The sequence below is a fragment of the Misgurnus anguillicaudatus genome, chromosome 8, assembly GCF_027580225.2.
Source record: "Misgurnus anguillicaudatus chromosome 8, ASM2758022v2, whole genome shotgun sequence".
NCBI lineage: Eukaryota > Metazoa > Chordata > Actinopteri > Cypriniformes > Cobitidae > Misgurnus > Misgurnus anguillicaudatus.
The window spans coordinates 38,179,508-38,206,116 of record NC_073344.2 but is presented as its reverse complement, the minus strand read 5'-3'; the positions used below and the strand labels follow the sequence as shown (position 1 = coordinate 38,206,116).

The 26,609-nt window shown below is 36.8% G+C and overlaps 1 protein-coding gene across 32 annotated transcripts in view; it reads left to right on the top strand.

Moving 5' to 3' along the window:
- The first annotated feature begins 514 nt into the window (after nt 1-514).
- The window catches only part of lrrfip1b (leucine rich repeat (in FLII) interacting protein 1b), a 43,702-nt gene continuing 17,607 nt past the window's right edge, over nt 515-26,609 (top strand). For 3 of the 32 annotated variants that reach the window (XM_055213190.2, XM_055213187.2, XM_055213182.2), the window contains exons 1-3: nt 520-1,255; nt 15,550-15,636; nt 21,585-21,635. In XM_055213190.2, coding sequence (XP_055069165.2) covers nt 1,166-1,255; nt 15,550-15,636; nt 21,585-21,635 — 228 coding nt within the window. In that variant the 5' untranslated portion in view covers nt 520-1,165. Of the gene's footprint in view, nt 1,256-15,549; nt 15,637-17,997; nt 18,016-18,284; nt 18,333-18,849; nt 18,895-21,584; nt 21,636-24,198; nt 24,265-24,895; nt 24,941-26,609 lie in introns of all 32 variants that reach the window. The other 29 variants (XM_055213179.2, XM_055213167.2, XM_055213164.2 and 26 more) reach the window with 24 other exon arrangements.

Below are 26,609 nucleotides of genomic sequence, written 5' to 3'. Positions count from 1 at the left end.
TTTTATCGTTTTTTTAATCCACGGTTTTAATGGCAGAGAGTTATTATTTTAATCTGGTGGAAAAAAGTTCTTCACGTCTTATTTAATTTAATATTGGAAATTTCTAGCTTCATTACATTTCATTTGGATATTTTTGTTGACTCATTTTGATGAGTTATTTTCCAACTGTAGCCTAATCATCACTGCCAATTAATGTTAAGCACATCCCATTTTGTGATACCTGTCTTACTTGGTTTTATATGGTACCTTTAAATTTATTTATTTATTTATTTATTTATTATTTATTTATTAGCCTACTATTTATTATGGACAGAAATGGTACTCCTTTCATTGAATCATAACTGACTGCACTAAAATATGGTATTCAGGAGATTACTTCTTGCAGTTGTCTGAAACAACCTCTTGGTGGAACTATAGTACCACTGTAAAGCACACTGTTACACTCATTTCATTGAAATAAATAGACTAGTGTTGGTTGGCACAGACACACAGACAGATCGTTTTAATCCCATTGTACACACAAATTCTGTACAGATTCAGGTTTTACGAACATAAAACGTAGATGAGAAGACGGAAAGTATTGATGGGCAACAAACAGACTCCGCCTACGGCCCCGCCCACTCCACTGTGAGCCTAGCGTTGTAAAATCTGACCATTGGTTATTGCTGTATCGCATCACAGGGCCGCTCACCAACACCGCTTCTCATTAGAAATAAATTCAGATCTGGACAGATAATTTAATTTCTTTTTCTTGTTTGACCTTCCAACGAATTATCCAGCAGATTCAGAAAACGCAGGAAAGGAATACTGGTGGATGACCGGCTATTTTCTCTGGAGTGCCTATAATCTTGCTCATGGTGTATCAGCAAACTGTCATTTTCTTCCCAGCCGTGATGTTGTGACACATCGAGGTTTCGTGTGAATGTGCAACAGGCTCCTGACGCATATTCATGCGATTTATGGAGACGATGAGGCATCAGAAGGAGGATGTATCCTATTCTACATTTTGTATTGCTGATGGTTACTACATATCCATTTATTAACGGTTGATCTGAAGGGTTGTTCACTTCTGACCATGACACCATCACACTGTGTTCTTCGATCTATATAGCACTTTAGTTATCCGAAGGTATTTTAGTAGAGTGCTAGCACACGGGAATTTAAAATGGCAACTCAATTAACGGGAAGGAAAAGAATTCCTAACCGAGAGAAACTGTCTGCGGAGGATGATGCTCTGAGTCAAATAGCCCGAGAGGTAAGACAGGAGATTTAATTCATGTCATGTTTTATTATTTGCATAATAATTAAATGAACGTGGCCCTTAATTGGTGCCACCACGGATTTCCCTATATTCTGCCTAACATAAGTAGTCTATTGGCTGCTCGTTTCCTACATTCTGTCATGGAAGGAAAGTGGATTTGGTGACGGTTGTCTTTAATTGTTCCGGAAATTTTGATTCCCACACCCTCTGTGAAACACTAAAGCATTATTTGTCGCAGAATGAATCAAGAGGTGTTGTTGCTAGAATGAACCAGCCTACGTGATTTGCATAACAGAGCGATGCTTCATTACATAAACACAATTGAAATGGGTTAATTTAATCGTAAACTGCATCATCAGAGCGAAGCATTTCTCTCTACAAATGCATGCATACGCGTCCGCATCTTTATACCTGCACAGCTGTGTGACGTCATTACGCAAAGATCAAACGAAAAAGCTTACAGATTATGACGTCAGAAACCGCTGTGATGCGGCACCTTCACACACCCAGAGATGTCGTTTCGTGTTATTTAAAGTACACAGAACTCATAATCACGTAAATACTCTATGGGTTTCTTGCTTAAAAGAAGGACACGATTCTTCCATAAATAATACATGCAGTGGTTTAGTTATGTTATAAAAATAGTCATAGCTTCTGCAGTTGATCATTACACAGATCACAGTTGTCTATATAAGGAACTCGTGGTCCAGATGTTAGGAGACATGATGCTCTAAAGCTTTGTGACCTTTTGGATCAACAGAGCACATCTGGAAAGGATTTCCTCACTGCAGACTTTACACATAGACTGTCCTTGTCTATTTTCTTTTTTGCAGCACAAGAACACAGTTCTTTCTTATAACAGAGCATGACCTCATCTTGACGTTTTGCTGTTAACTGTTTGGATGTGTTCAGCTATGGACTATGTCCTTGGGTTGATTCTCTTCAAATGAGAAGATTTTAACTTCACAGGTTTACGAGTTACAATGCATTCACATGTTATTGGTGTTGTTAATCTATTTGTGTATGGACATTAAAGTCTAAAATATGTCCCTGACCCAGAACCTAATTCCTAATATGATGCTCCATCATAATATTTGTATTATTAAGGGAGTTTTATTAAATAATTTGCCTGCAAAATTGCATAGTTTAAAAAAACATCCACTGTGATCTTTGTCTTCTTATACATGTCTGTGCCCTCTAAAACTCTCCACCCTTTATTAAGCTCACCATCCCTCTTACAGGATGACTCAGTCCCTGAAGACGACATTAACCTTTATGTCCTCAAAAAAAAGTTTTTTACTTTGTTTTTCTTCTGCTTTCTCATGGAAACTCCACAATTAGCTGCAGTGCCCAAAGGCAGAAAGAGCAGAGCCAATGTTTAAGTTAAAAACTTTGTATTTGACTGGAGAGGCAAAGGTACAAGACAAAATTTTAAGCAGGCATGGATTACAAGTGTGCACTTAAGTCATCAGTAGGCTGCTAGGCCAGTCATGGAACTACGTTGCTCCTCTAGTGATTCATCTTTATTGAATATAATAAATATCTCTGTCAGCTGTTTTTATACATTGAACACCAGGAACAGCTAAGCCAAGGAAAAACGCAATCATTTTTTATTCTTCTGTTTGTTTGCAGTGGCAGTTGTGTATACACTTTGTTTCACTGGAACAGACATTGGAACAGAGCTTGTTCTTACTAAGAATCATGTGAAAGTCCATTAAAAGCTTTTCCCAGCCATTTCATAACCACACAGACGTTCACATCATATTTGATTCAGTGATTTTTTTTGGGCCTAAACAATGACGGTTATGTTGTGTTAATGAATTTATTTCTTCCACATGTCAGTAATGTCAGTCATATCTTGCATCACACATTTTAAAGCAAAATGAAAGACTTAATAGGCATCACAATAGCAAACCGTTAGAATGGCTCCAGTAGGCTTATGTAAGATGTAGCTGCTGCTGTAGTTTAGTGTACTTCAGGCAAATGAGATGGCATTGGATCTTTTGTTTTTGAATCACTGATCCATAGTCTTATAAAACAATGTAGCCTATTTTTAATGTCCTTTAAAGAAGACATATCATAAAAATTTGACTTTTTCCATGTTTAAGTGCTATAATTGGGTCCCCAGTGCTTCTGTCAACCTAGAAAATGTGAACAACAACCTTTAACACAACAACCAATTAACTTAGTTTTTGTAAACCATTTACTGCAAGCATGTAAAAAAAATATGTCATTGAAATTTGGCTCCCCTTGTGATGTCAGAAAGAGATAATATCGCCCCTTAATCTGCACTATCCAACCACAGCACTGCCATTTATTGCAGAGATCAGTTCATTTGCATTTTAAAGGACACACCCAACACCCAATTTTGGTCACACCTACAAAGTGGCAATTTTAACATGCTATAATAAATTATCTATATGGTATTGTGAGCTAGGACACCAAATATTTATTTGACATCTTAATAAAGTCTTGTGAAATGTCCCCTTCACACAGTCTCATAATACTCAAACCATGTGTAGCTCATTGGAACTTTGGATTCAATTCATGTTCGTCTTATTTTCCTCTCGCTGCCCTTTTTATTTTCCAGCTCCTAAGGCAGAAGTAAAAAGCTGTTAAGGCTGTACTTAGTGCAGGTATTTGACTGGCATTCATGTAGATAGGGTGGAGAAGGAGGTAGGATATACACCCATTAACATTTTTTAAAGGAGTCATGATCTGATTTCATGTTTTCCTTTGTCTTTAGAGTGTTAAAAGGTCTTTGTGCACATATAAGATCTGTAAAGTTGGAAATATTAAAATTTCAAACCCCAAGAAATCTTTTTAAAAGTGAAGCCTCATCCACGACATTTGTGGAATCGGCCACGTCCCCATTGCGATGCATCTAAAAATCTTTTTTTTTGTCCCACCCCTAATAGGTGAGCAACAATAATGTATTATGTATGTATTATATAATGTAATAATGTATGTTTTTTTAACCATAAACCACGAGCACACATTGCATTACACCAAATACACAAAATAATGTTCTTTTAAGCAACAGAATATTGGCCCTTTAAGTGAGCCTACTATGCAGGTTTACTAAACAGTCTTCCATATGGTGTAATAGTAAAGAACTTATCCCTTGCCCCACTGTAGTCACAGACTGGCTAGCACCACCCACTGACCTGCATCCTTTAAGCTTCTCCACAACCTCCTGTGTTAATCGCCCCCTTTGGAGCCACACAACTGTGCATCATTTTTGCAGTCCATCCTGCTTTCAGTTAAGTGTCACATCTGAGATATTCTGTCTCCCTTTTCAGGGCTACTGATGACAGTATCACAGAAAAACATCCAGAAGTGGCAGGATTGTAGTTTTGTTATCATATAAAAGACCCCTTATTCTGCTTGTGGTAATGCAGTGGGAGGCGAAACTGCTGTTTGTAGGCCTTTGCGTGTCTGTGTGTGAGCAGGCTGCAGTAAGCTGTGATTAAGTTGCTGGGTAGAGTGAGGTGAGGTGCAGACAGGAAGTGATGCGATACGTGCCTGCCCTGCACTCTAAGAAAAGATTAGTCCAGAGCGCTCTGCTCTCCATGACTCTGTAATCATCTGTGCTGTGTCACCTAGAAAACAATAACTCGCCTATTAGCAAGCATAACGGTACATTTATTTTCTGAATCACTGTAATGCCAGTTTATAAGACCAGTATCACATAATGATTATTTTGATCTCTTTGTTCTTTCATAACACATTTCACTTACTGTGTTAAAATCTGAATTGCTGACTCACTCCATTTCTAGCCCACACAAGGTTGAGTCAGCATACAGGATATTTAAGTTGGAACACTCGTTTTATGTTCTCTAGGTAGGTTTGCAAAGTTCTTCATTATTAGCCACATATGTGAAATTGTCTTCAGAGAATCTGTGATCCTGGTCTCCAAAGACAATCATAATAAGGGTATTTTAAAGGGTTAGGGGTGTGCACACCAAAGCTTTTAAACGTGGCTGAAAACAGCTGGCGGATGAAATAACGCGCTGAAAATAACGACAGCAGCTGGCTTTTTTGAAATCAAAAAACAATTGAAAACATACACCGGCCCCCGGCATGAAAGCTTTGGTGTGCACGCCCCCTTATTTTATCCAAGATAAGAGGCTGCGTTAGACTTTATCATTGTTTGTCATTTTGACATACAGGGTTGTAAAAATTCCGTCATAATCAATTATTATCCGTCAATTTATAATTTAATTATAATAATTAATAGCTTTTATTATAATTGAATAGCTCTCTCACAGAACTTCACCTAGATCATTCTGCGCAGTGCTGCATTACATCAAATACGCATTTGCCACCAACTGGACAGGACTGGGAATTACATTTACAAGCTTTCAAAGTCTTTCAAAATGACAGATGGCTTTCAAATTTTTCCGTCACTTCAAAAAATAAAAAATAAAAATCCTGCCCAAGACTGAAAATGTTGTCATATCACACACCCTCATGTTGTTCCACACTCGTAATGGCCCAGGTATACTTCACTTTCTGTGCGTTTCGGTCTCACACACAGACGCATTCCCACAGCTTTCAAAGTATACTCAACCGTGCATTAGCACGTATGGCCAAGTTTGACACATGCAGTACCTTACCAGACCATTAGGGGAGCATTGATTCACGTCATTTATAGAACATTTGCAAATTCAGGATAGAATTCATGTATAAAGTGCTGTGTAGAAAGCATCCTAACTTTGATCATACGATAATTTCACAAATCACATAGATGTGATTCGTGTAAAATTTGCAAATAATCTTACAATCAAGCACATGGAAACAGATAAGCGCGACATCGGCCCAAAACCGGTGTAACACATATTTTTAATGAGCTACGAGGTATTTGTTGAAAAGTTCAGTTTCAGCAACTAGTCAGACCATTAAAAAAACTGAAACCGGAAGGAAAGTTTGGACCAGACGCGTAATTAGGGCTGTGACGATACATCGCGTTCCCCATTAAAAAGACCTGCCTGAAATCGATTCTGAATCGCAAGGCTCCAATTCTGTGTTAATAATATAATATTCTTCATTATCATGAAAATACCTGAAACAATCTGAGGAACAGCGATATAAATATCCCTTTAGACATTTCCTGGAATAGCGATTGTAATGCTACTTCTTCTGTGGCACAATTGGAGTTTCTACACAAGAGCGCCCTCTGGCTTTTGGATGTGGCGGCATTTCACCGTAAATCATTTAAATTCATTCATTGAGAAAACGTGCATTTGCACCATTAATCGTCACAGCCCTACGCGTAATCGCATCACCGCACCCACGTCCAATGAAACGGTCTGTATGTAAGGAAGGTGGGCAACGTTCCACTCTTGAGACGACGTTGGCAAGATGTATGTGTGCTGTCCGGGCCTGTTCTTAAGCAGGGTTAACTTTGGTTTTTTGGGGGTTTACCCTGTGCTGCGGTGCTGAATGCTTTTAGTATGAAACGAAGTAGGATTAGATTAAAACAGTGCGTACATTATATCACAAGCTCTGCAGTGAAGTCTGTGTGCTGTGTAAGCAGTCATTTCAGCATTTGAAGGAAAAGAGAAAAATTAACAAAATGATGGAAAAGGAAAAGAACTGGAATGAAAAAGATATCTCAGAGGGCATAAAACTGCCAAGAATAATTTACATGGCAACCTGTTTGAGGCAGTTATTTAAAGTGACACCGCTGTTTTTATCCAAACTGTTGATAATGCAAATATGCAAATAAGGAACAACAGATTATAAATCCCCAATATGTTATCTTTTAACCCCTGATAACCCAGGATTTCATTTACTCAAGGTTTAGTATGACCCGTCCTGGAGTTAACTTTCTCAAGTATGAAAGCCCTGTAGTGTAAAGCTGGGCTTGAACCACAACTGCCATTAAAGGGACACTCCACTTTTTTAAAAAAAATATTCTTATTTTCCGGCTCCCCTGGAGTTGGATATTTGATTTTTGCCGCTTTGGAGTCCATTTACCTGATCTCCGGGTTTGGCGCTGGCACTTTTGGCGTGGCTTGGCATAATACATTGAGTCAGATCGGACCATTTAACATTCCATAAAAATAACCAAAGAGTTTGGATATTTTTCCTATTTAAAACTTGACTCTTCTGTAGTTACATTGCGTAAGACTGACAGAAAATTTAAAGTTGTGATTTTCTAGGCAGATATGGTTAGGAACTATACTCTCATTCTGGCGTAATAATCAAGGACTTTGCTGCCGTAACATGGCTGCAGGAGGCGCAATGATATTACGCACTGTCTGAAAACAGTCTCCTGCTATTGAAAGTTAGTAAGGGAACTACTTTTGGCTGCTGCGTAATATCAGTGTGCAATAACAGAGTATAGTTCCTAGCAATATCTGCGTAGATATTGCAACTATTAATTTTCTGTCGGTCTTAGTACATGATGTAACTACAGAAGAGTCAAATTTTAAATATGAAAAATATTGAAACTCTTTGGCTATATTTTTGAGTGCGATGCTACAGTAAATGGTCTAAACGGATTCAATGGATTGTGCTAAGCTATGCTAAAAGTGGTAGCGCCAGACCCGGAGATCGGCTGAATGGATTTCAAAACGGTAAAATTCAAATGTTTAACTCTGTGAAAGCTGGAAAATGAGTATGTTTAAAAAAAGTGGAGTATCGATAAATAGTTTGTGTAAGCTTTTACAGCAAGATAAATAGATAGCTCTACCCAAAACTTGTTCCTTTGAATCAGCCTTCATTGTTTTCTCGGGCTGAATGGGATTCTAAAACAAAGCATTATATTATAGTGCTACAGTATTCCCTATAGAGAATTTTATCTACTTCTGGCTTACAAAAAGTTGTAATTGAGGTTGCAATTAGTTAATTTCCGCCCTCTGGAGTTAATATTAAACTTTCTTAATGTTTTCATGAAAGAAGTTCTTGATATCCAGAACATATCAAGTATATGTGAAATTGTTATGGTACTGTCTAATTGAAAAGTCTTTTCTCTGAGGAGTAGGTTGTAAAGTTAATTCACAGGCAGTTGCTAAACCCTGAGTTTGAGCTCTGATGTTTAGGAGCTCCTGAACAGTATGAACTCTCTCCCTACTTGGACCTCTGTGAATATTTGGAAGAGGGTAACACTAACCCATACAAATAGACACAAAAAGAAACAAACACCTCTTACAGTACATGTCTTAACTCTTTCACCGCCAGCATTTTTTAAAAAAGTTGCCAGCCAGCGCCAGCGTTTTTCATGATTTTCACCAAAGTTTAATGCCTTCCAGAAAATGTTCTTCTTCAGATATATAAACATACAATATACCAAGAACAGACCCTCTGCTTTCAAACAAAAAAAAAAAACGTTTCATCCTACCTTGAGTAGTTCTTTTGTAATCAGCTTTTGAATATGGGTAGGTTTCAGCAAAAACACCACATTTTGAGCAAAAAGCAGAGATAATTCCATTTTTGTGACGGACTTTTCATAGAGATCCCAGACACGGACATGCAGCCGCTTGCCATAGGGCAATACTTCCGGGTTTAAAAAGTTGCGGAAGGGCGGTATTGCGGAAAGACGGAAAATCTCGTCATTGGCGGGGAAGCGTTTTCTCTTAATTGACGAGATATCTCGTCAATGGCAGGGAAAGAGTTAAAGTACAGATTCTAGTCATAGATTAATCAGTAATGTTTCAACTGTTGTACAGTGGCATCCCAAAATCATGTGTCACACATAGAAATCCAACATACCTTTTACACAGTCTTTCATGCTTAACCACTTGCAGTATAGGACTGAGCTGTCCCTTAGCTCCTAAATGTGGTTTTGGAGATTTGATCTTTTTCCTGGCACTGTAAGAATCCAGTTCCTTATGGTTCCATAGGGAGGCCTGTGAGGTCCTGACACTGCTGAGGAGAGAAACATCTGCCAGATTCAGCCATGCTTCCGTCTGATCTGGGACAGGCATCTGGGCCTTCTTCTCTCAGAACCCCAAATCCCTCTAATAGCAGCGACTAGTAGTCTGTTTTTACAGAGTGGTGTTTATGGAAACCAGAAACTGAACATTAAAGCTCAAAATACAGCTCCACCAATGCCGGCCGCCGGCCAAAGAAGTAAACACAGATTGTTTGCACAGATTTCTTTCTTCATTTCGGTAGCGCATATTTGTGTGAAATTGTAGGCTTTGGAAAGCATGCAGGGACGACAGCTGCGACCATGAGTGAAGCTTGGAACGTTTTATATTTAAAGATGCAGACTATGAATTTTACATTAGCAGTAAAAACATTATTTCACCACTAAACACATTTGCTTGGTTCCCAACCTAGCACATGAAACTAACAAAACGCACCAGTTTAAACCAGAGAATGTAGACAGTGCTGGGTTAACTGATAAGGCAGTTTATCGCATACACGTGTATCTCATGCTGAGTCACATGATCAAAGGGTTTTGGTCCTTTGGAGTTTACTGACATGTGAATGTATTTATGCTGTTACTCTTTACTGGTGCTGTATTTTAGCAGACATTACTGCATGGAAACTTTTAAAATGACGCTTTTCCAGGATGTGGTTGTGATCTGTTGCTGTTTCATTTTTAGGCTGTTGTCTTATAATACTGCCGTATTAAAGATATATAATGACTAACCATCTATAGATTTTTGTCATACAGAGGTTTATGATAACCAGTTTCCACTGAGACTACTGACATAACAGTACCAGTGTCATTAAAGTAAATAAATAAAAAAAAAAAATGACAGATGGGTGCTGAAAGCTGTTGAACCCATTAACCGGTGCTGTCCCATTAGCGGGACACCTAAGTTTACTTCAATATTTTCAGGTAAATGTTAATCTATCACGACAAACTATATATTGTTGGAAAGGTCTAAGAATGTAGTTTTCATATTTTAAAACTTTTAGCAGTAATAATAATGCAGTAATTTATTCATTTGTGACAAGAGTATGCAGCAAACCTCACAGCAAACCAACACAAACCTCCTTTTTTTGACGATTTTATGTATTAAAAATAATAGTATATTGCATTTTTATTTATTACAAATAAATGTAAACTGCTATAAAAAAATATTTTCACCCACAGACACTTCCGTAAAAACGTTAAAGTGTCCTAAAACAAGACCAACATTAGGCTTCTAGACATGCTGTTTTGATTCTCTTTTTAATGTGATGTCACACAAACAAAGCCCCGCCCATGGCCACTGACTGACTGCTAATTTTACCCAAAAGCTTTTCTAAATACGTTTGTTAGCATTGTAGCACAAATGCGGCTAAATGCTGTCTAAAAAGTACACATATGAAAAAAGCGGTTTAGCTCCCACCGGAATAGGGGCATTTTTGACATGCTATAATAAATGATCTGTGTTTTTTTTTAGCTAAAATTTTACAGACACATTCTAGGTACACCTGAGACTTATATTACATCTTGTAAAAATGTCTTACAGTTTTACAGTACTGCTTAACTGGTAAATACAATTATATGTTTTAAAGTAAGGCTACTTGATGATGATTTATCGTGACACGCTGGCTGCAGTCAAAAATTTATTTCTGTATAATTACTTAACAACTGTATTATAAGCAGTGTTGGTCAAGTTACTTGGAAATAGTAATTAGTTACTGATTCCTGATTACTTCCTTAAGTAATCCCGTTACTTTACTGATTACTTATTTTCAAAAGTAATTAGTTACTTTACTAGTTACTTTACTAATTACTTTTCTAAAACATGATGCACGACCTGCATGCTACAGTATAAAGCAACAGGGCCCAGTTACATAAAGCACCTTAAGTGTAATTTTCCCTTAAGTTCACCCTTGTTTCATTTAAGCTTAAGGGTGTTACAAAAAAAACGTAAGTTTTTTCTGTTGCATCTCCATGGCAACAATAGTATTTTATAACAACAAACCTGGGTCGCTGTCGTGAAACATTTAACGATTACCCTAACCAAAGAGAACCATTTAAGGGATTATACTGTATACAACACCCTTAAATTATTCTCTTACAGTAGAGGGGAATTTACCCCTTAAGTGTCAAACTTAAGGGAAAAACTTAAGGTGCTTTATGCAACCGGGCCAAGACCTTTCACCCTGATTCTATTCTTTCTGCATATTCCATAATCTAAAATTGAATCAAATGAAACATTATCTGTTTTAACCTCTCGACGCGCACTAATTCGTGGGCGTGATGACGTCGTTTTTTTAAACGCTGCTAACAATATCTACATAGCCTACTGTCTACAAACATTAATTTAATAATATTAAATTAACATTACTATACATCGTTTAAAAGGTCTACGGGTTTAGCATCAGTGTATGGTCTCTGTTTTGAGATACAGATGCTCTAGCATCATAAATGTAGTATTTTGTTACAGAAGTCCAGATGACAACATGCAGAATATAAACGGGACTTCTTACCTTGGTGTTAATATTACGATTGCGAGTCGAATCCAGTCTGTTTCAGATGTGTGAATAAACCAATAAAGCAGTCTAATAGAGTTCATCAAATGACCATTTTTGTCCACAAATGCGTAAAATCCATGAAATAGAGATTTATAGTCTGTTGTTTACATCAGATATCGCGTGAACGTGTATGAGATGGAGCCGCATCGGTCATGTCAGCTGGGGGTTCAGGATTTTTTTCAGTAAGTTTCACATTCCTGTGCCGCCTTGCTAGGTGTTTGCTTAGATTTGAGGTGGAATTTTGCGCTGTGGATAAAAGTTTTATTCCCACGCAGAGTGTACAGCGGACGCTGATGTTTTTATCACCTTTAACTGGGTTAAACTCAAAGTAATGTCGGTACTTCCAAACATTAAACGTCTTGTTCTCTTCCGCGCTCCATGTTGTCTTTTCACGTTCAACACTACACTGACTGACGGCGCGGCGCTCATACGTCATTGTCACTCGACTCGCAGCACAACAAGAGACAGTCTCACGAAACAAAAAAATCAAGGTTAAAAATAACGCAGTAACGCAGCCTGCTTACGGGAAAGTAACAGTAATCTAATTACTGTTTTTGCAATTCTAATCCCTTACTTTACTCGTTACTTGAAAAAAGTAATCGGATTACAGTAACGCGTTACTTATAACGCGTTACTGCCCATCACTGATTATAAGCCAGTCCCTCTAGAAAAACGTGATTATGCGATCGCATAATTCAATGCATAATCAGCCAAAGTCTGCATATTTACTGTATGCGGTGACCGCATTTTTTAAATATGCCGTACTTGCGCAGCATAAATTGCCGATTTGTGCTCGCAAAATATGCGGGGCTTGCATGATTTCATAATCCCTGCATTTTCGTAGCAAAAAGTCATATATATCTTAGCAGAAAGTTGAAAAATGTTGCATTTACTTTACACATTTGCAGCCATTTCTCCTGTTGTCATGGGAATGTTGAGAAGTGACATAATTACGCGATGTGAACATCATGGAAAGGTGCAAACAGTTATTAATCTTGAAATCAATATTACAATATTGATCAACCTTTCTGGGTTTATTTTGACATAACAACCGGCTGGATGTCTACTATACCACTTACTATTATTATTATTATTACACAGCTATTTGCCACATGAACACTAAATATTGATTAGAAATATTTTATTAGCTCATTTGTAGCTAATTTATATTGACATGAGTAAAGAGACAGCAGAGTGATATATTTAACATATACAGTACCAATCAAGATGACCCAGTACCCTGTTGAGTGGTATATCATTAGTTTTATTAGAATTATGCGACCAATCAGAATCAAGCATTCCATAGATCTGTCTGTGTAATAAAAACAGGCTAAAACCTGAAATAAAACTGTGCATGCAACGCATCAGGAGTTTGTATCATTATTTATAGACTGGTTCACTAAATTTTTCTGTTATAGCTTCTGTTTTAGTCCTCTGACACTTGCAGTTGTTTGTGAGAATTGCACCATTGAGCTGTCTGTAAGTTTTCTAGCTCCCTGCATGTTGTTGACAGGCTGGTGGATGTGCTTGGCTGGATCTAGGACACAGGCTTGTCTGAAGCCTCCTGTTCAATGAGTAGTGACTTACTCAGACAAAAGAGCCAGAGTTGCTTTGTAACAGTCTGTGTGTGTCGCTTGGCAAGCTTATTATTACCAGTTTGTCAGAGATTTATTCAGACTTTAGCTAGTAGCTACTGTGTACATGTAAACTACAAAGTATTGTTAAAACATATGTTATAAAAAGTAATTATTAAATGTAAAAACTCTTTCCCAATATGCTCTAAAAAGTATTTTAGAATAATTTAATCTGTTAGCAATGCTAACCTGCGGATTGACGGGTCAATTTCTCATAGGAATTTTTTTTAGAAACACAAAGGCTTTAAACTTCACTTCTAATGTATGAGTGTGTAAGGAACAAAACATGAAAATCTTTCAAGTAATGTTTACGACATGATGCAGACCCCTTTCTACCCTGAAATATAAATCCGTCATTTCTGAAAACCCATTGGAAATTCTTAAAGGAAAACACCACCGTTTTTCAATATTTTAATATGTTCTTACCTCAACTTAGATGAATTAAAGGAATAGTCTACTCATTTTCAATATTAAAATATGTTATTACCTTAACTAAGAATTGTTGATACATCCCTCTATCATCTGTGTGCGTGCACGTAAGCGCTGGAGCGCGCTGCGACGCTTCGATAGCATTTAGCTTAGCCCCATTCCTTCAATGGTACCAATCAGAGATAAAGTTAGAAGTGACCAAACACATCATCGTTTTTCCTATTTAAGACGAGTAGTTATACGAGCAAGTTTGGTGGTACAAAATAAAACGTAGCGCTTTTCTAAGCGGATTTAAAAGAGGAACTAAATTGTATGGCGTAATAGCACTTTTGGGAGTACTTCGACTCGGCGCAGTAACACCCTCCCTCTCCCATTATGAAAGGGGGAAGGGGAGCGGACTTTTCAGGTGAGTCGAAGTACTCCCAAAAGTGCTATTACGCCATACAATTTAGTTTAATTTAGTAAGTTGAGGTAAGAACATAGTAAAATATTGAAAAACTGTGGTTTTTACCTTTAAGAGCAAAATGAATTGGCATTCCGGGATAGCTTAAATATTTACGTCATATCTCAACATCCCTATTCTTTTTGTTTTCATTAAACAATTTGACTTACGGATAATAATGAAAACTACACATTCATAAAATTGTATCCACGTTTAGACAAGTATGAAGTAATTGTATGGCTTTGAGTGATGGTGTTGTTACTGTTAAGCCTGGCTTTATTATTTCCAGTATGACTGTGGTATGGTGGGGTCAAGGTATGATATGTATTTATGCATTTGTTGGTTTATTAAAGAAACCAGTTGAAGGGAAAGTGCTTGAGTCATTCCCTATTTTGTTAGATTAACATATTGAAAATACTGCCCTCCACAGTCTTTATGTAGTACTGTAGGTAAAATCTTTTTAGATCTGGCTATAAATAAAAAAGTCAAGAATGATTTTCTACATTACTGTGTTTTGTGTAACTAGTAATAGACTTTCAGAGAGTTAATCTTGGTAATCTTGGTTAACTTTGGTGTAGTTACAGTGACATCAGCTGTTGCCTTGGCTCTACAAACAAACTATTGTTTAGTAGAAACAATGACCAGGGTCAGAATATTGTCAATTGATGACTGTTTTCAATGTAGCATGTCTCTATTGAAATAAAGTAATGCATGAGGGCAATAAATATTTCTGTAATATCTCAATTTCAGGTGAGGAGGAATAACTAAAGATATGATCTTGTTCCTATAATTGCATTTTAATATTGCTTTTACAGCCTGCAGTCTTTGAATGATGAATTTAGTTAATAGTGTAAATAATAAATTATATGTTTCCTGAAGAGTTATGTTTATCTTTGTCGTTCATATAGCCTAGTATACTGTAGGTAAAACATGTTTTATGATAAAGAAAAAAGTTTCTTATTTTATAGCGCTGCTAATAGTGGTCATTTCCATAAAGCAACATTGCATTGCCCAAACAGTTGAAGTCAATGATGAGATTAAAACTATGCTGGATTAATCATTAAATTCTTGTAAATAGCTTAAGTAGATTACATTTCACGAGTTTGAGCTTTGTGCTTGCATAAATAAGACTGAAGCAGAGAAGTCTGCTGTGATTTGCCCTTTTCACACACTGGTAAATAGTCTTGATTTTCTTTTGTATTAAAGGTAACTAAATGTCAATGTTTTAATGCAGTTTGTTTGATATCTAGTCATGTGAATGAACCATTGAAATTGTTATCTTAAATGACTCTCTGAAGGTTCTGACGCTAACTCACTCTCTCTTACTGTATTTCTTTTTGTCTCTCTTTCAGGCGGAGGCCAGGCTAGCAGCTAAACGGGCTGCCCGGGCAGAAGCTCGAGAAATCCGTATGAAGGAACTGGAGAGGCAACAAAAAGAGGTCAGGATATCACCACACTGGTGCAGTTCATATTATTTTGGGATTTATACAGTATTCGATTTTCTTTGTTATTCAGTTTTGCTAGAAAATATTAATAATAGTTGGAAAAAGCATTTGTTTACCAAATAAGTATCATGGCAATATCATATTGCAAGTAGCCCTTCTGTTTGTTGTGGACAACAAAACCATATACGGAGCAAACAGAAAGAACATTTTTGAAGAGTTAAAAAATTATATGATAATGATTTGGCTGTAAACAATTACATATACTCTATGTGCATTGGTGGTTACATCATTAAATAAAAATATGTGGAAATATAAATAAAATCAACAAAATATTTTCTAATGGAGGACTGTTCTACCCACTTTCCAAATTTTTTTTTTAACGTTTTTACATTGCAAAAAAATGGTGTTCACTTAAAATGCCATTAGTGCATTAGTTTACAACAGTACTTAGAAAAAGTTGCAAATTCTCTCATAAGCCACCTCAGGATTACAGTACCTGGAGAACTGTGGTGTACAATTGAAATCCCTTAAACTGGTCCTAAAGTGGATTCATGTGTCGCAGATAAAATTTTAAAATGCGTATGTGTCTTGTAGTACACATCAATCTTGTTATGTTAATAAAAGCTGTAAAAAAAAAAACAGATGACATATAGTATATTTGTGTACATGTATGTGAGGGAAGGCTTATGATGTGGGTAAATAAATATTATACATTTCTATAATACTCTAGGTACATCATTTAGTTAGTAGTTTTCTTATATTTTTTGTGGTATTTTGCTATTAATGTTTCTTGTAGTTCTTAAAATTACCAGTTTAAGAGATTTGGGAAATGTTGTTTGCAGTAACGGTATAAATATACACTCTTAAGATGAATGTGTTAAAATAACACATCTTTTGTCTAGTTAAGGACAACACATCTAGTGTAATGTCCTTAAAGGAAGAGTAGGATTGTGGCCAAAACTGATATTGCAATCACAAAACTTGTGGCTAAAACTGGTACTGCAATCTCACAACTGGTGGCCAATACACAACACGACAACATAAACATCAGTTGAGGGCTGCAACTCCACTTTTTAAATGACAATATCCTGGCCAGACCACTGTTGTGAGTGATATAGGTATTGGAAATGAAAATTATTTCTTAATGTCCAGTGACATATCAGGGCCATTTTATGATTAATTGATATACATTTCTTACATACTGTTCCTTTAACTTAACACATCTCTGTTATTTTTGGAACAACACACTTTGTGTTGTTTTAACACATCTTGTGTTGTATCTTTTATTTATACACTGCAAAAAATTATTTTCAGTAAAAATATCTAAAAATTCTCAAACTAAGATGCTTTTTCTTGATTAGCAAAACGACCCAATAAAAAATATCAAATTTAAGTGATTTTGTGCTTAAATCAAGCACAAAAAAAAAATCTGCCAATAGAGTAAGCAAAACATCTTGAACATTTTTCTTAAACACAAAATTCAAGAACACTTGGCAGATTTTTTATTTTTTTTGCTTGTTTTATGCACAAATCGCTTAAATCTGATATTTTTGGTCTAAAAACTAGAATTTTTACTAAAAACAAGACAAAAAAACTAAAAAATTTTTTTCTTGAAAATCATTTTTTGCAGTGTATGAACTCAAAATCAACAGGAAAAACACATAATGTGTTAAATAGTTTAAATTGTTTTGTGTTAAACTATTTAACACATTATGTGTTATTTTAACACGTGTGTCATTTCGTGTTGATTTTGAGTTCATATAAATAAAAGGGACAACACAAGATGTGTTAAAACAACACAAAATGTGTTGTTCCAAAAATAACACAGAGATGTGTTAAGGACAACACACTAGATATGTTGTTCCAGGGCTCCAGACTAACTTTTTTCACTAGGAGCACAGTGGCCCCCAACTGAAAATTTTAGGGACGCAACCAGAAAATTTTGGGGCACACACTGTAAATCAACATGCCAACCAAATATTCACATTTCTACTAATTTCCACTGTATTACTAATAAATACTTTAATGATAGATGCAGAACGTACAATGTGCTGTTTCAAATTCAGTGTCACATCACAAAAAAAAAGGTCAAATTTACTGGTCACACATGTGCGACTGGATATAAAATTCAGTGGCACACTCCCTGTGTTTCCTAACTAGACACAAGATGTGTTATTTTAATACATTCATTTTAAGAGTGTAGGCTGTTTTCTATTTATAACAACTATTTTTTAATTATACCAGTCCTTTTTATCATTTTGCATGCCTTATGATTTTCTTTGTTAAACTCTCAACCTCTCAATTTCTCTCTCTCTCTTCCTCTTTTCCATCCTGTCTTCCCTCCTGATTCATTAGATATATCATGCACACAAGGTAAGATCTGTCCCTCCATCCACTAGATTCTTTTCTACCCACCCCTTGCATTCAGTTTTCACAATAACTAGCTGTAGGACTTTCCATTACAAATATTAGAAACTTAATTTTAAGACCAGAAGGTTACAAAATGATATCAAAATTTTGTGAAACAAAAGGAGTCTGTGACTTCTCTTTGACATTTGTTTTAAAAAATCTTTCTATATTTTCACCATACTTTCATAACCCCTCTTCATGTGATCATCTTGCTCTCCTCCTCTCTGCACCAGAAATACTATGGGCTGGACAACAAATGGGGCCATATTGAACAGTGGATGGTATGACCTGTCATTAAATCACACTGCCGCATGCAGTAGACTGCCCAAGCTAGAATTCGTTTTATAAAAACAGGCATTTTCGGGCCCATTCACTAACTGTGGTTGTGTCCTTCCAGTATCCTTCAGAGATGACATGTGATTGGTCAGTGTTGCATGTTGCATGTGCCTCTTAGGCAGACTGTGTCTGATCCGCATTTCACAGGCTTTACTGGCGCAGTGGGTGGGAGGTGTTGAGGGGCCAATCTGACATGTTGGGGGCTTTGAAGAGGTGCTCATAACAGAAAGTAGGATTATAGGGCAGTCGCGTGACCCACATCTTAAAACACTAAACCTCACCACTCCAGACAGACGCCCTGTCTTAGCCTGAGCCCCGTAATAAGTCGTGATATGACAGACAGCTTAATCTCACTGCATGCTTTTTAGGTTTTATTTTGTATGTTTGAGTGTTTAATAACTGTGTGGGCCCCTTGACCTCAAATTCCCTGCTTTTTTCCTCTTTTCCTGCTCTGTTTTCCAGGAAGACAGTGAGCGGTATTCTCGCCACACTCGGAGACACACTTCGGTCTGTATCTATCCTCAGCTTTTTCCTTTCTGTTTTATTCATCAGAGCTCTAACTTCATTTAGGTTGCTTACCTGTACATTTTGATAGGATGTGCAGTTTTAAAAGCAATGAAATTACATTTTTTTTATTAATGCACCAGCACATTTTTGGCAACATCTTAAAGTTAGGTTCAGATCTAGTTTTCTTGGCAGAATAATTTGTAATATAACTTAGTATTATTTTTTATTATAAAAGCAGTAAGCCACTCGAGTGCATTACAGAGATTGCCCCTTGTGGTCAATTTCTTTATTATATGGTCTTTTATTTAAATTATTCCTGCTCTCTTGATCTTTTTAACACATTCTCTTTTTTTAGTCCAACTACTTTCTGTTTTTCCTCTTCATTATACTGTTTTGCATTCCTCTCTGTTTCATTCCCTTCTGCAGAAGGCCCCTTATTGTTTATTTTTTATTTTTATTTTTTAAATATAAATATGTTATTATCCGGATATATAAACCAGTGTGCTCCAAAACACTGACATAATGTGCATTTAGAAGATAATAGCATACGACCTTTCACTCCTGCCAATACAAAATCAAGGATTTCTACATCATTCTGCACTTCAGGTTGTGAAACTAAACATTATTGGCTACTAAAAATTGTAAATTACACCAATGGTATGGCTTTGCTAGTTTAACAACGGGAAAAATGGTCTGTGCGCCTGGCAGAGGTGCAGAGAACTGAAAGCAGAGAAAGAAGACCACCAGGTTTTTTTTAATTATAAGAAAAATTAACAAATATGCAAAAAGGTTTGGATAAGTAAAAATATTTTTTTTTGTAACAAACAGGAGATTTACAAATGTGTGGAGAGCCCTTTCAGCACTGGGACAGCACCCAGTGTTTTGAAAAATATTATTTGGGGTGTATTCACACCAGAAAAAGTCCCCTAGTTCAGTGGTTCTCAAACTTTTTCATCGTGCGGCCCCCCTTGTGTACGGTGCATTCCTTCGCGGCCCCCCCAAAGAAAATTTGTGACAAAAAACTGTTCTAAAACTCAACATTAAATTATACAAAAAAGTGGTGCTTTTGGTAAGTAGCCTTTTTTTTCGGTTTAATTACAAAGAATTCATGATAAATTAATGTATTTCATAAAATGTCATAAAACTGGGGCCCCCATCTCCCGGCCCCCAGTTTGAAAACCACTGCTCTAGTTCACTTGCTTTGGTCCGGACCAAATAAAATGTTTTTTTTTTAATGTAATCATTTGCATTTTAATTCTTTAATTTTACATGTTTAAAGGGGTCATATTATGAGATTTTTTAAGATGTAAAATGTTTCTGGGTGTGTCCTTTAAAATGCAAATGAGTGGATGAAATGCAAACTCTGATCACAACGATGGTGGTTGGTTGCAATTGAAACTCAGTTGTGCTGTCAATTATTTTTTCTCTCTCTCTTTCTCTCTGCCCTAAATGGCAGTGCCGTGGTTGGATAGTGCAGATTAAAGGGCTTCATTATTGTAATTCGCCTTGCTACCAACCTCACAAAACAGGCGACATCTGAAGGACTTAATTTTTCACATGCTTGCAGGGAATGCCTTACCAAAACAAAGTTACTGGGTTGTTCCTTTTCACGTTTTCTAGGTTGATAGAAGCACTGGGCACCCAAAAAGTCTATGCTATTACCCCTTTACTGTAGGCACATATTACTAACACACTCTTTAAATAACAAAAACAATAATATTGCGCCATTGACTTAAGACTTCAGACCAGGTTTTAGTTGGTCAATGGCATAGTCTATTTTAGTTTCCTCAAAATATCAACGCGCCAACAATACACCTAAACACACCTCGTTTTCAAGCCAGCATGCCCATGGGTGCACAAATGTACACAAAGGCATTTGTTAAATGTGAAAATTATAACTGCGTAGGGCTGCAACTAGCAAAAAATACTTGCGTCACGCATTGCACTGCATTGCGCCGGGTGTATGATTGGGCCCAATGTGTTGAATAGGATTACACAATTTTTTTTTAAAAAGTGCATATTTCAGTGCACTTCAGTGGTGCTTTAACAGTCCATCATATGTGCACCATCTTAAATATTAACCCTGGAAAGCATTTGTGGCATCACATTATTTCTTGATTTTCTCAAATAAAATGCTACATTTTTATTCTAGAATCCACAAATTTCTTAAATAAGGTGTCTATGAACGATTCATTACACATTTAGTTTGCTTTTTATATTTAAAGAGAGTTTGTATTAATACTTCTAGGCCTGGTTTCAAAGACAATGCTTAGCTAAAGCCAGGACTAGGTGTTAGTTAAATTAAGATGTTCTTTTATAAACATGCCTTAGAAAAGACATTACTGGTATATATCTCAAGACAAATGCATGGCACTGGCATGTTTAAGGCAGCTCAAACATGTTTTAGTCTATGACAAGTCTTAAGCCTTGTCTGTGAAACCGTGGGTTAGTTTCCTAGTTCTTCTAGTTCTAATAGAATTTTTTTTACATTTGATGTGATTACGTAATGGAAATAGAGTGGTGTAATTTATTTTGCTGTATGATTTGAGATTTTGATGTGGGTTGGATTAAATGGCATAACATCGTAAAGAAAGACAAACGTATTACAGCTGCTAAAGAAACTCAGATTAACATGAAAAATGGTGAAACAAAATTCTAAACTGGCTGTTTACTCTATCTTTTGGTTTCAGATATCAGATGATGAGGAGCGCATGTCTGTTGGCAGTCGAGGCAGTTTAAGGGTTAGTACATCTTACATTCCTTCTCTAAAGCTTTGTAAAAATACTATATGGATGACTCTATTTAGATTATACTCACAAACAGGGCTTGGCATTAAGCCAAATGCAGGTAGATTTCAGCTGTGGCAGGTAAAGCCTGGAGTGTGTGAGAGCGTTTCAGTATGTTGTGTGAAAGCATTTCAGTATGTTGTGTGAAAGCATTTCAGTATGTTGTGTGAAAGCATTTCAGTTGTGTGTGTGAGAGCTTTTCAGTTCTGTGTGTGAGAGCTTTTCAGTTGTATGTGTGAGAGCATTTCAGTTGTGTGTGTGAGAGTGTTTCAGTTGTATGTGTGAGAGCGTTTCAGTTGTGTGTGTGAGAGCGTTTCAGTTGTGTGTGTGAGAGCGTTTCAGTTGTGTGTGTGAGAGCGTTTCAGTTGTGTGTGTGAGAGCGTTTCAGTTGTATGTGTGAGAGCGTTTCAGTTGTATGTGTGAGAGCGTTTCAGTTGTGTGTGAGAGAGCGTTTCAGTTGTGTGTGTGAGAGCGTTTCAGTTGTGTGTGTGAGAGCGTTTCAGTTGTGTGTGTGAGAGCGTTTCAGTTGTGTGTGAGAGCGTTAAATTTTCAATTGTATGTATGAGAGCATCTCAGTTGTGTGTATGAGAGCGTTTCAGTTGTGTTTGTGAATGTAATATTTTCAGTTGAATGTGTGAGAGCGTTTCAGTTGTGTTTGTAAAAGCATTTCACTTGTATGTGTGTGAGCATTTCATTATAGTATGTGAATGAATTTGGTTTCATATGTGTATGTGAGAGGAAAAGTACATGTATATGCATGGTAATTCTGAAAAAAGTCCCTAGGGGCACCTCATACCTTCTTGCCCATTATAATGAATACTGTACCATCTAGTTTTCATTTAATTCAGACTGCTTCATGGGCTTTGACCTTATAGTAAGTGTGCTGTGGATTAACTGGCATTTGTGAAATTATAATTAATCAACTAAGCACCTCCTGTTGGCCTACATTGGGCTATGTTTTCCCTTTTAAACAAGGCAGGGCTACATTGGTGTGATTTTCAACAATTGCCCCAAATATTTTCATTCCACCCACTTCCACAAGTAGGGAAGTGATTTTGAATGCATTTTTTATCCTTGCAAGACCAATCATAATAGTCAATTTTTTCCCTTTGGCATAAGTTTTTTCCATACTTTGAACAAACAAACTGAAAGAGATCAGGGTTCTAACATAATCTACTGGGCTGCTCTAAAAGTATAGTTTAGTTTAACCAGGGCTGCCAACTACTAACACAATTGACCCCATTCTCACGATCTCACGCCACACAATAATTTTTTCACCATTGAGATTCCAGTGTTGTGTAATAATAGTCATTAAATAATTGCCTAATACGCCTAACTGTAAATACAGTACCCCTATCTGGTCTGCCGCAATCAGCAGACTACAAGTGCTCGCTGACGCCAAAATGATGCGATGGTTAATCAAATGGTAGAGGTATTATTACAGAAGCCGATCGCGAGCTACAAACTACAGAGCGAGTAATCATCTTTGGCATGATGGTTCAGGTTGTTAACGGTGGTGAAAGAGCAATACACGATGTATTTAGCTAAACCAGTGCGCAGACCAATAAGCTTATAACATCAGAATACCACACGAGCAAGGCAAAATGTTATAAAATTGTGCGCCTTTACCATTGTTCTCGCTTTACTCTGATGTCATTCCAATCAGTCTGCAGCTGCACAGCACCATATAAAGTTGATCACACAAACCGTCAAGGCCTGGACAAAAAGCAGGCCTGCCCGGATTCCACACAAGCAGATACTCTCAGAAAACTCAGCTGATTCCTGCAGATATAAATACCTGTCTTTAAAGGGACACTCCACTTTTTTTTGAAAATATGCTAATTTTCCTGCTCCCCTAGAATTAAAAATTAGATTTTTACCATTTTGGAATCCATTTAGCTGATCTCCGGGTCTTGCGCTACCACTTTTAGCATAGCTTAGCATAATCCATTGAATCTGATTAGACCATTAGCATTGCGCTACAAAAATAACCAAAGAGTTTCGATATTTTTCCTATTTAAAACTTGACTTTTCTGTAGTTACATCGTGTACAGAGTCCGGCGGAAAATTGGAAGTTGCAATTTCCTGGACAGATATGGCTAGGAACTGTGCTATCATTCTGGCGTGGGAGTCGGGGACTGTGCTGCCGGGGCATGGCTGCGGGAGGCGCGGTGATGTTGCGCACTGCCCAGGAATAGTACCCTTGGTAACGGTCAATAGCAGGGGACTATTTTCGAGCAGTGCGTAATATCATTGCGTCTCCTGCAGCCATGTTTCGGCAGCAAAGTCCTTGATTATTACGCCAGAATGAGAGTTTAGTGCTTTTTAACCTGAAGGTCATACTTGGCCTACTTTGGGTCTCTCGCTGCCATCTGCACACAGAGCTCTACTATAGCTGTCACTGCTTACTTTTGCATTCATTCATTCATTCTTGCTAAATCACTCTTGTCTCTGTCACCTCAGTTGTTTTCCTTTCTCATGCTTACATTGTGCTTTTGTCCTCCTCTGCTTACCGTAGGGCAACCACACAGATCTCTACAGCAGCACCAGCAGTCTGCCTTCAGCCAGACTACAAAATGGACGGGTCTGTTGCTCTCAAAATCCCTCACATTTTTTTTATCACTTTCATTTTCTTGCCATTACGTATTTGGTTTTATTTTATAACCTTCTTTATTGTTTGCCAGCTTCTTTATCCTGTCATCTTACAAGAACCTTTATGTCCAAACATCTGACCAAAGACTGTTAACAGTTTCTAGCAGGAAAAATCCCATTCAAAATCTTTTTTTGTGTTAACGTGCATTCATTTCGTGGCTTTTTTAAATGTGAATGCTTACACATATAGTATGTGGAAATACAAACAGGACTGCAGTATTAAGACCTAATAATATTAGTGTTTATCAAAACTAGTAACATTTTTTTTGCTATGCACTCAATAGTATGCTAAAGAGTAGTGATGCAGACTTATTCAAATTGCTTCATGGGACCAGTAGTTTATTTATTCTAGCATTAATATGCATACTTAAAAATGTTACTTTTTGTTTGCAAGACTTAATGGTAGTGCCTCATTGATCTGATGGCATGATTTATAAAAGCTGAGATTTATTAACTTGACTGCTAGAGATAGTCTCGATAAGAAAGTGTGGTTTTGAGGGTGTTCGATATAGGTATATACATATATCTTCCTCTTTCTATGTATGTGTTTGTGTGTCTTGTAGCCCTCTGCACTTTTTAGTGAAAATCCCCGCTCAAGAAGTCACAGGGTTTGTTTCCTTTCTTACAATGTCTGTGATATTTGACACAGCTAGATTTACATCATCTGCATGGAGCCTGACATGCAGGGCAGGCTGTCCATTCACTTGTGCACACAGTAGATGGCACACATGGTTCAATCCCTCATCTGTGAAGTTACCTGCATGCAGTTTCGTAAGAAAATTCACTGAATTTCTTGGATTTTAACCAAACAAAATAGCTGCACTCTAAAAGTGGCTGGGTTATTTTTGACCCGTGGTGTGTGAATGTTGGACGGAACACACTGCTGGGTTGGAATTGGCCCGGTGCTGAGTTGTTTTGATCCAACTGCTGGGTTATTATACCCCATGGTTGTATAAAAACAACCCCACATTGGGTCATTTTAACCCAGCAGGTGTTTTGTCCAATATTTACCCATTATGGGTCAAAAATAACCCAGACATTTTTACAGTGTATGGCTTCTATAGCCTCAATAAACAATCAGTGTTTTTTTTAGTCATTCCTTTAGTGCTCGGACAACATCAGAGGGCATTAAAATGAATGGCTGTTGTGCTATTCAGCACTATCCATATTGTGTTACACTATATTTCACCTGTCTGATAGCTCACATTTCACAGTGGTGAACCGTTTTACATTCAGAAAGGGTCATTGTTTTTTTTTATCTTTTAAACTGTTTGTTTTGTGCAGTCTGTTTAGGTCTAAGAAGTATGCACTTTCACACATGCAGTCTTTTCTGTAAATTTAAAGGGATAGTTCATTGACAAATTTAAAATTTGCTGTTAAATTACTCAACATCTAGTTCACACTCTATCTAGACACAACAAAGTATTTTATTTTTTATTTATATTTTACCCGCATACACTCTAAAAACAAACAGTGCTAAATAGCACTAAAAGTGGAACCATATTGTGCTATATAGAACCATATTGTGCTATATAGAACCATATCTGCTGTGGTGCTATATCTCACCCAGATGGTTCTTCATAGATGCTTTATAGGTGCTATATTGCACTAAAAATATTGTTTCCTCTATGATTACGAGCTTTTAGTGCTATTAGCACAATTTATTTATAGTGTATACAGTAAGAAATGTGAAAACAGGGATTAAAAATGACTGACAAGAAAATAAACCTGCGAAATTGAAGGGTGAGACTGTGTGAATTTGGGAAAAGAAACCTTTTACATTATGTGAAAAATTGTTATTACCTTGAAAACATTTTATTTCATTATGAGCTTAAGATTTATTAACATTTTGAAAAAATTATTACATTATCAAAATTTAGTTACAATCAAAATGTAATACGTATTACATTATGAGTTGCTAAACTGTGTCCTAACCAGCTGCACCATGACAAGCAACAGTGAATAAAAATCTTATATTTTAGCGAAATCACAGCTGACTGCTCCACCTACACAGAGATCACATTCCATGAAAATTCTGTGCATTATGAATATTAATCATCAAACATGGACGAGGAGAGACCGATTATTGATCGTTTAGACAATATCTCATTAAGTGCAATTTTAATTCTCTATGGCCTGTATCTGCCTTTTTATTAGTTTGTCATATTTTGATTCACCACGGTTTCAGCTATAAATCTTTTCTGTTCTTCTGAATAAACTTACATACACCCTGCATGGTCTGTAGTAAAGTAAATAACAGCATATTTTTAGTGAACT